This window comes from Rhododendron vialii, chromosome 7a, assembly GCF_030253575.1.
Source record: "Rhododendron vialii isolate Sample 1 chromosome 7a, ASM3025357v1".
NCBI lineage: Eukaryota > Viridiplantae > Streptophyta > Magnoliopsida > Ericales > Ericaceae > Rhododendron > Rhododendron vialii.
Genome location: NC_080563.1, coordinates 35,147,880 through 35,158,984, shown reverse-complemented (window position 1 = coordinate 35,158,984; position 11,105 = coordinate 35,147,880). Strand labels below are relative to the sequence as shown.

At 39.6% G+C, this 11,105-nt stretch overlaps 2 protein-coding genes across 2 annotated transcripts; one reads left to right on the top strand and one right to left on the bottom strand.

Annotated features, from left to right (window-relative positions):
- Nucleotides 1–6,581: 6,581 nt before the first annotated feature.
- LOC131332953 (agamous-like MADS-box protein AGL80) lies at nt 6,582–9,846 on the top strand. Its single transcript, XM_058367260.1, has 2 exons — nt 6,582–7,001; nt 9,775–9,846. The coding sequence occupies exons 1-2, from the start codon at nt 6,582–6,584 to the stop codon at nt 9,844–9,846; spliced, it is 492 nt and encodes a 163-aa protein (XP_058223243.1).
- A 421-nt stretch (nt 9,847–10,267) lies between these two features.
- On the bottom strand, nt 10,268–11,105 carry LOC131333269 (SKP1-like protein 1A). Its single transcript, XM_058367715.1, has one exon. It carries the CDS (start codon nt 11,015–11,017, stop codon nt 10,523–10,525), a length of 495 nt encoding a protein of 164 aa, XP_058223698.1. The 5' UTR covers nt 11,018–11,105; the 3' UTR covers nt 10,268–10,522.

The window sequence follows — 11,105 nt, the reverse complement described above, 5'->3', positions numbered from 1 at the left end:
TCCGGTGTCTAGATTTTAGTAGTTTTGGTTCTTTCTTGTATTTTCTGATGAAATCGTTGTAGCCTTCAGACTTTTACCTTCGGATATTGTGAAATGAATTGATTGCCTCTTAAAAAAAGAAAAAGAAAAAAAAGACTACTGCCGCAAAAGAAAAACCAACATCATAATCTAACATTCGTTAGATTATCCCTCAAAGCATGACAAGAAGAAAAAAGGACCCTTGCCTACATGGGAAATGATTCTACAACGAAAGCCGCCCCCAAGAAATTTCGGCTTCGCGAAGAAAACGTATGACACTATGCGTGCAGTTGACGTGTGCGCTATTGTAATTTTTCGGCCTTTACAATCCTGAGCCGGAAGTTTGGCCTCAATCAGGAACTCAACATGTTATCGCGAGATTTAGAAATATGTCTGAGTTGGAGCACAAAATAAAATAATGCTGAACCAGGAGAATTTCACGAGGCATCACGAAGACACAAGAGCAACTGATGATCAAACAAGAGATGGAGAATCGGCTCAAGGAGATGACACAGGACCACCGGTCACGGTCTCTCTGTATTGACAAATTTCACGACAAAACACACAATTAATTACATCCCTAATTATCGAGTTGTAATTTATTTTCTATATCTATTTCTAGAGCGTCTATTTAGGAAGTAAATCTTTAATCTTTTGTACTTAAAAGAAACAGTCTTTCTATTGTCAGCTCAGTGGGTTGACAATAAGCACACAAGAGAATAAGGAAAACACATATTTTTATATATATATTTTTACACTTTTTAATATACATTCACACTTTTTATTGTCAACCCAGTGGGCTGATTTTAGATTTTTCCTAAAAGAAATACCATAGGAGAGCAAATACACACATATCCATAAATGCCCCATTAATGACCCTACTGAAAATGATGGGATTTGTGCATGGGTGATGGGCTTATAGTATTTCTATCTATTTTTAGAGCATTTGTTTATGAAGTAAATCTTTAATCTTTTGTACTTAAAAGAAATATCTTATGAAAACAAATATACACATATCCATAATCCCCCGTTAATGACCCCACTAAAAATGATGGGATTCGTGCATGGGTGATGATGTGGGCTTATAAAAGCCGGATTCACAATGTCAAGGGATTGCCAACACCCTATCTCTAATTCAAAAACATTCAACTTGGGATTGTAAGGATTGAAAATGATGGCGCACACATCAACACGCCTAGTAAGTCATGCACAACGTGGTAATCTCATCTGCCTTTTTCATTAGGCCTTCCTTTCGTTTTTCTGAACGTGACTCTTCTTGCAGAATCATTCGCAATATTAGTAAGGTTAAGTTAGCTATTTGTCATGTTTGAGGGATGAATTGGGGAAGAGAAGATAGGTTTACACGGTACTATTTCCTATCCCAATAGCCTTTATTTGTCGATAGAGCTTCTCAGCAAATCCGTTGGGAACCGCGGCTGCACTTGGCCATTTTCCGGTCCCTTATTAGACCTAATTCAATAACCGATTCCGCACATATTGTAGAACTCGTCGAAATGCATAATTTGGATCTAATGTCATGTGGATTGAACATCTGTCAATGTGTTTCGACAAGAGTTACAACATGAACGAAACAGATTACTAAATTAGGTTGGCAAAGGGCCAACAAATGACAAACTGTAGCTCGTGCGGTTCTCAATAAAATTGCCGAGAAGTTTTGTTCTCAAATAAAGGCTTTGAGACCAAAAATAATAGTACCATATATATAACCTATCTTTCCTTTCCTCAAATCATTCCTCAAACATGAAAAGAAGAAAAGTTAACATCGTCAATATCGCAAATGATTCTGCAAGGACAGTCGCAGGGCAAATATCATTCAATCTTATCATTTGGGTTTTAATCGATATATTATTAAAATGACCGTTTTATTAAATAAGATAAGATGACAAGTTATTGCAGGTGTGGATGTGTCACAAATTGTCTTCCATGGTTTTAATTTCATAGACCTTTGAATTATAGAATGGCTTATTAAATTCCCTTGCAGGGAAGGGTTCCACTCACACCCATTTTAACACCTATTTTGACACTCCAATCCTAGCCATTCATTTCAATGACATAGATCAAAACATACACTCTCCTCCCTCTCCCTCTCCCCTCCTCACCCTATCTCTTCTCCCTCCCTCTTTCCCCCAACACATCCCCACCTTCCCAGAACCCATTCTGCCCGGCAACCCAATTACCGGCCGGCAACCCATTTTCCGGCGAATCCAAAAACTATTTTGTCGACCAGAGTCCTCATAATATTTTCATGCTTGTTCAATTGTCTCAAAATACATCTCACTTGACAGTGATTTCAACCCTTGCACATCGTTATTTGAAATCTAAAAACCATCTACTTCGACATCATCACTCCAAAAGTTACTTCCATTGTTCACCCTTCACAAGTCGTGAACACTTATTATGGTGAATATTAGCCCAAATCAAATTACTCAATATACAAGCATCCAGGGCAAAGAAAATTATAACCAATTTTTGTATTGTAAATGACATTGAATGGGAAAAAAAAAGAAGGAAGAAGAAGAAGGTAACACAATTTTCGGCAAGTTATTGGACCACTAAATTCTAGCAACCCAACTTTTAATATAAACTCAATAAAATACTCCATATGGCAATAAACTACATATATATAATCCCAATAAAGTATACCATATTCCATTAAATTACACCATATGACAATCGGCAAGTTCAAGAAAATTTGAAAAAAAGCCCTAATTTATCTAAGAGACACAAAGTGAGAAATAGAGTAGCACCAGTTTTAAGGAAGAAGAATACCCAAGTTCAGAGCACCTAATTCAATGTCCAACAGTGCTGGATGAATTTTTACCATTGCTTTTGTGGCTTCGCGTGTGGAAGAGAGAGGGATGAAGGAGTGGATATGGAGAGAGAGAGAGAGAGAGAGAGAGAGAGAGAGAGTCGTCGGAGAAGTGGATCCTTGCCGGAGATAGGTGCGTCGGAGAGGAGACTCGCAAGAGATGGAGGTGGCTGAGATGGAGGGGCGAAGGGAGAGGGCATCGGGTGTTTACAGGGAGGAAGGGATAACGTCAGGGACGTCGATATGTTTACAGAGAAAGGGATGTGATAGGGTGAGGAGGGGAGAGGGAGGAGAGAGTGTGTTTTGATCTCAGCCATTGAAATGAATGGCTGAGATTGGGTGTCAAAATGGGTGTGAGTGGAACCTCTCTGTAGCAGCAGGCCAAACAAATTATAAAGAGTTTCACAGGGGAAATGCTGAAAATTAAAGACTAGGGCTTGTTTGATAACCTAAATTCAGCACTTAATACTGAATCAATTAAGTAATAAGTGATTCAGTAGGTTTGATAACCACATTTCATATTACTTAACAAATTAAGTACCACTTAAAATATAGGCTAAAAAGTTGAAAAAAATTAAGTAGCTTTGAGCTAGGGGTGGCAAATTGAACCCAGACCCATTAACAAACCCAGACCCATCAACTAAAAAATTGACCCAACCCAACCCATTTATTAGTTTGGTAAGAATGAGTTCAAACCCAGCTAATCCATTATTAGTTGGGTCATAATTGGGCATCAATTGGGTCAACTTAAATGACCCAATAAGTAATGAAAGTAACCCACCAAATTCTGTCTCTTTTGCAATTGGGCAATGAAAGTATTTCCCGAGGAGTACGGCCCCCTCCCTCCCACCCCACCCCACCCCACCCCACCCCACCCTTGCAATTGGGCAATGAAAGTATTTCCTGAGGAGTACGGCCCCCTCCCTCTCTCTCCCTCTCTCTCTCTCTCCTCTCTTTCTCTCCCCCCACCCCACCCCACCCCACCCCACCCAGGAGCATGGCCTTCTCTCTTTTTTTTTTTATTGTTTTGTGCTAAATCGCACGCGTTCAAAAATATTTTGAATGATCCGAATTAAAAATCAATTGTGATCGGTAACAATTATTTTGACCAGTCAAAATTGAAAACACATTTCATCCATTAATTGTGCGAATGGACCTGTGAAATTGTGCTCCGCCATGAATAAATTTCTCTCATAGTAGTCCCGCAAAGGGTTTGGATTAAAAAATTGACTTATTTTTTTGTCCTTATTCAAATTTTTTTTGTATTTTTTTTGTTTTGTGCCAAACTTTTGTGACTTATTAATTTGTTTTGATGAGAGGAATCGGAAAAGTAAAAAAATTTGATCGAAATTTATAATTTTTTGAATAAAAGCAAAAAAAAAATCAATAAGACAAAAAAAATTACTTATTCTCATCTTTTTGAAAAAATTTATGAGTTTCGATCATAATTTTTTTTTACTTTTCTAATTTTTTGATCATAATTTTTAGTATATATGTAAATGGGTTAATGGGCGGGTCGGGTTTGCTTTAAAATAAATGGGTCGGGTTGGGTATGGGTAATTAGACTCATAGTTAATGGGTCTAAATGGGTCATTGACCCATTAAAGACCCAACCCACTAACAACTTACCCAATTTAACCCAAATCCGCCCGTTTGCTGCCCTTACTTTGAGCTACTTAATTCTGGCTGAATTTTTGTGTACTTACATTCAACCGTCATACCACCACCACAACCACTTCCACCAACACCTCCACCACTCCACCACCACCACCACTACCACCACCTCCACCACTCCACCACCACCACCTCCACTACCACCATTCCTCCTCCACCACATCACCACCACCACCACTACCACCACCACCACTTCCTCCACTACTACCACCACCACCAGCTCCACCACCACCACCACCACCACATCACCACCACCACTCCACCACAACCACCACCACTACCATCACTACACCACCACCACCCCCACCACCACCACCACCACCTCTCCTACCACCACCAACACCGCTCCACCACTCCACCACTCCACCACCATCACCACCACCGCCACTCCCCCACCACTACCATCACTACACCACCACCACCACCAGCTCCACCACTCCACCACCACATCACCACCACCACCACCACCACCACTCCACCACTACCATCATTACACCACCACACACCACCGCTCCTACCACCACCTCCACCACTCCACCACCATCACCACCACCGCCACTCCACCACCACGACACCACCACCACCACTACCAGCACTCCTACTACCTCCACCACTCCCCCACCACCACTCCACCACCATTACCAAAAGTATATTGTGACCGTTAGTAAATTAAGATAGAATTGGAACAAAATTAATTCATCATTTTTTTAATTCAGTACTTAATATATTTATCAAACAGCTTTTCAGCTTAAAAATTTCAGCATTCAGTTTTCAGTACTTAATTTTTTAGCTTTCAGTTTCAGTTTTCAGTTTTATCAAATAGCCCCTAAGGAGTAACTGATGAAACAAGAACAAGAGATGGAGAATCGATGCAAGGAGAGCCATCTAAGAAAAATGCAAGGAGAGTCATGGTTTTGGTGTGCTAGTGCTTGAATGGCGAAGGATTTGAGTATTTGAGCGTAGTTGCTTTTTGAACTAAGAAAAATGCTAAAAACAGCCTACTAAATTGTTAAAGTGCATTTGTGTCTGTCTATATATATATATTTGTGTCTATATATATATATTTCCATCTGTTGATGTACTTTTCTCTTCATTATGTTGTCTGTCATTTATTTAATCATCACATTAATATTACAATAAATTTCACGTTACTATCTAGTTCATTGGCTTATTTACTATTTCGGTCCCCTATGTATTAGGACAAGTTCTTACGCCTTCGTCACCCATCCATTCTCGTCCGACTTCACACACTCCGTTCGATCTCGTCCAACTTGCATGTGTCAAGAATGTTGCTAGTTGCCTGCTCTCGCTTTCTACCAACAACCCGGCTTCACCAGAGCACACCATAGGTTGGGTTTTAATTTTTAAAACGTGTGTGCTCTTGGTCCTCCATTATTAATAAACGGCATTTGATAGACAAGCCAGTGTTGAGTAATTGAGAGTTAATAAACACAAATTCCAAATCTCGGGGACTGAATGTTTGCTATTGGTACTCTAGGGACCAAAATGGCACTCTTTCAATAAATTGGGGACCAAAATGGCACTCGATAAAATGCCTACTGAACACAAATTTCTAACTGTAGGCGGTAAATGTTACTACTAATTGGTATATTTACAGACCAAATGACACTACCAATACGATTTTTTTTCTTTTCATTTTAGAATGGAGTGTATTTCACTTACCGAAATTAAAAAAGAAAAAAATGACGAGTACAAATAGACACAACGCCAAATATTGCTTTTACCGGCAGTATTATTAATAATGGTATTAATGCAGGAATGCGTTTGTCATATACAATTTTAGGGTTTGAATTCAAAACAAATCAAATCCACCATTTTATGTTCATACATAATGACAAATAAATGATTGGATTTCGCCATAAATGTGCCCTACAAATATCAGAAGATGCAATTAATTTGTCCCCATAAATACCAATCCAAGTTGGATTTTGCACAAGTTGTACACATCTTGTTACCTCTATAAATAAAGCCTCTTGGGACAAGAAAGAATACTATCAAAACCTATATATCTTTCGTTCCCCAAACCATACCTTAAAACATGACAAGAAGCAAAGTGAACCTTACTTACATTTCAAAAGACTCTGCAAGAAGGGTCACCTTAAGAAAAAGGGAGAGTGGCTTAATGAAGAAGGCAGAGGAGATCACAACGTTGTGCGGGATCGACGCGTGCGCCATCATATTTAGACCTAACGATCTCGAGCCGAATGTTTGGCCTTCCCAGTTGGAAGCTCAACGTGTCATTTCGAGGTTTAGGAATTTGTCGCCGCTGGAACAGAACAGGAAGATGGTGGACCAAGAAAGTTTCGCCCGGCAGAGGCTCGAAGCAATGAACGAGAAAGTGTCGAAGCTGGGGAAGGAGAACCAGCATAAGCAGCTGACTCAGGTCATGTACCAGTGCTTGTCTGGTGGAGGATTCGAGCATTTGGCCGTTGATGATCTGAACAACTTGAGTGTCTTGGTTAGCCAAAACTTAAGAGAGATCGACCGGAGGATGGATTTTTTCCAAAGGCAACACAATTAATGGTTGACGAGAAAATGGTTTTTCTTAAAATTGAGTTTCTAGCATCACACAGATCATGTAGTGGCATGGGTTCTGCCTAACTTTTCTCTTTTCTTGTATTTTGTCAATTATGTGACCCGCACATTACTGTTATATCATGAAGAATTTTTATTGTTATTCGAATGAAACACATTCATATCATTAGTGTGCATTATCGCGAGTCATCGCTAATTTTTGGCGCGATATTTTTTGTTATTCGAATGAAACACATTCATATCATTGGCACGATATTTTTGGTTATTTTTTAAATTCTTACTAGATTTGGCTCAAATTTTAAATCAAATTGTTTGTCTCGATGAAAAGAATCAGAAAAGTATAAAATATAGACCAAAATTTAAAAAATTCACATAAGACGACGAAAAAGACCTAAAAAGTTAGTCTTTCCTAATGAGAAAAAACAACCCAAAGCCCACAAAAAATTAGGCCATGGGGGGACCTTAGTGTGCGCTAATTTCATCAAATCCAATTTTCTTTGTGCTCAGCCCTGCTTCTGCATACGACATACAAGACTAGGGTCTAGAAGAGGAAAAATTATTCTTTGCTCTTGGAGTTTTGCCACGTGATGCTCAACCACCGGCCAATTGTGTAGCTTCCATGCACACAAATGTGTGGCGGTGCTCTAAGAGCACTAAATAATCACTCCTAGGAGCGAGAGTCGGTAGGCAAACTTCTCTGTTTCTGTGTGACTGTGTTGAGTTGTAGCCAGTGCACAAGGCTCCCTAGCAGATCGATACTTAAAAGAGAGATGGTCAGTAAGTAGCGGTTTTACTGCTACTGCAGTTTCTTGGATTCTGCTTGCTTGTCTCTACGGTGAGAGACGTACTTGGTGCACAACGCTCCTACTTACTACAATAACTGAATTCGAAAGCGGTTAGCACTAGGTAGCCTTCTCCATTGAAGAATCAATTTCTTACAGCTTCTTCTATCGTGATCGATCATTGCTTAATTAGTTGTCTTTGTGTTGGGTTGCATGCACTTGCTGCGCAACGGTCCCGTTAAAAGCAATAAGGTCTTGGACAACTAGTACTCAACTCGTCGATCTGTAGCCTACGGTTATACGTTGCCTTCTCTGCTGATTGTTATTGATCAAAAGGCTGATTCCGGTGACTTAAACTCTCAAGTCACTCGCGCAAGAAGTCGATGTCGACATTCTCTATGTTGATTAATGTAGGCTGAATAATGCGAAAAATCTGATCATGTCACGTCAAGCAAGCTAGTAGCTAGGCAATTCTAGAAAAGTTCACTAACAGTACTACTGTGTCGCTCATTGATTTTCTTTGGATGACACTACCAAAATAGTATTCCCAAAATGGCTGGCCTACGAGAATCTTTCCATTTCCTCTTTCTTGCATAATGTGTATGTGATCCCCTCAAATAAATTTTATGGAACCCTAAAGAATTGGCTTTACCACTTTGGATTGCACTTTTTTTGGACACCACCCACATCTGAGGAAAGCAATTCTAGTGGGCTCAAAAAGGCCTCATCTTCACACCCCCTACCAGTATTGGAAAAGTACTTGATGACGGTAAGCAAAGATCTTGCTTTGCCCAAGCACTTGGATAAAGAGAGAGCATTTCCAAGAAAGAAGAACCAACCAAACATCATCAACAACATCCACTTTCCATGTTTGAAATTTGTAGGGGCAACAATTAATCACTTAGGTGAATAGAATAGTAGTAATAGTAGTTGGATACCCTGGTGTATGGTGTTTATACATGATGGTACAGTTCTCACTTGATCATTTTACTGCTGGACTGTTGTTAATAAACAACTGTTCGAACACAAAAGTTCTGGTTCTGCTCGAGTGGTACCCGTATCGAAGAAAATGTGGTACCGGTACCTCAAGGGAATTTTTCCAAACTTCTTCTTTCCTTCACAGATTCAACCCGTACACTTATTTTCATCCTCCAAAGTTAAGAATGCCCCCCATTTGAAACTAATGGCAATATCAAAAACTTCAAATTCCAAATGTAGAAAAATCTAGATTTTCAGTTTTAAGTACAAAATATAAAATTGCACATTTTTCTTTGAAGAAAAAGAGACGAAACACCACCTTGCCCCTCATGTACGACTATGAAAATTTACAATTTCTCTTAGAATAAATCAAGGAACAATTACTGCTATTTTTAATTTCATAAATCGATATTTTTTCGAAAAGTAATTTTTCTTATACTTAGCTAGATTTTTTAGAGACAAACAACCGATTTAAATCCCGATCAACACTAACACATTCACCATATTCTCAAACACTACCACAACATCGAAACGCATAATTTTACTATTCGCCGAACATCCGTACGCATACACCGAAGCATAAAAAATTCGGCTCAAACCAATTATGTCGCACATAAAATAATTAAAGAAAAGGAAATAAAACACGGGTCTCTGCACAGTTAAATGTTACTACAAGTGCCCAGCAACGAAGTTTTGGCTGTCCGCCAAGCGCAAAAATTTTTTAGGACCTAAACCTCATAGCTTTGATACTATGTTAAGAAAAACGGAATGGTGTATTATTAACTATAACTATATTTAAATCATAACCCTAATATGCCTTCATATAGGTTAGAGGACTTTATATATTTATAATAAAAGAAAGAAAAATGTGGATTCTGGAAATCTAATCTTTCTGCTAGTTAAAGCTGCTGGTTTCTATCTGAACTTTGCAACTAGCTCATAAGTTTTTTGTTGCTGCTGCTGGTATGCTATGACGTGATGCTGGTTCTGGACTTTGCTGCTATATGATCAAAATTATGCCTCAACACTAGTTTTGGTCCATACTGAATTTCTCCAGATGATGTGTGAAGATGGTATGACTGCAGTTAATTTGTTTCTTATTAATTATGGCTTGGATTGAAGAAGGATTAATGCTGTTTCGCAATGCTGGACGAGTTCTGAAGCTCTTTCAAGATGCCGTCAATGTTTTGCTAGATTTTTCATGTCTTTTGGATGATAGGAAGCGGATTTGTACTGTAGTACTTCGCTGGATGTTTCTCTTCCTTGTCATATATTTGTTCATGGCATGTCATGTAGCTTATATTTGACTTGGTTCCTTTACTCGATGTACTCATTGTCGAGTTTTAAAAAAAATAAAAAAATGAGGTAAATTTGTTCCATGTGCTCCTCACAAAACATACTACCTATTGCTAACTGAATTGGGTGATCATAGAATGGACAATTTTTGAAATTTTATTAATCAAATAACCGAAGTTACAAAGATTAACAAGAAATGAAAAAAACGACATTCATAACCCACAACCTACATCCCAACTATGTTAGCACATAAGTCGGAGGTAATCATATACCACCCGTCACAAAAAAAGAAAGAAAGAAAGAAGTAGGAATAGACAACCATTCCTATGTAGTACTTAAGCCTAAAAAATATAAATTGACTGAAAGTGACGGATCATCTTTGGATCTGTCAGTCAAAGGCCCACGCATTCTCCCTGCGGACCTCCTCCTCCTCCTCCGGAGTATAGTCGTTCACAATGTGGAATTTTTTCCGGATTTCATCGGGAGTTTTTCCCTTCATCATGTTCGCGACGGTCTGGCAGGTCAGGTTCAACAAGCTCTTGATATCCAGGTAGTTTGCCGCCAGAATCAAGTCGAACAGGAGGCCCTGATCGACGTCGACGAACTCAGCATCGAAGGTCTTGAGCGTGTTGTCGGCCGCGCGATCGTCGTCTTCGGGAGCCGCCGGCGACTCGGCATGCTTCTTGCAGTACTCGATCGCCTTCGACAGGACACGGCTAGTGACGTTGGGCAGCGGTATGGCAGTGCCCGCGCAGTCGTCCTCGATCATGTGCTTGATCGTCTGCGACTGCAGAGCGACGGCCTCCTCGACCTCAAAGGTCTCTCCGTCGGAGCTCTTCAGGACAATCTTCTTCTCGGTCGCTGAAGAAGCAGAGGACGACATTGTACCGGTGTTGGTTGTGAAGGATTGAGAGGAAACCCTAACCCTAGGTTTTAGCAGAGGGGAAACAATAGAAAGCAAGAGCCTAACA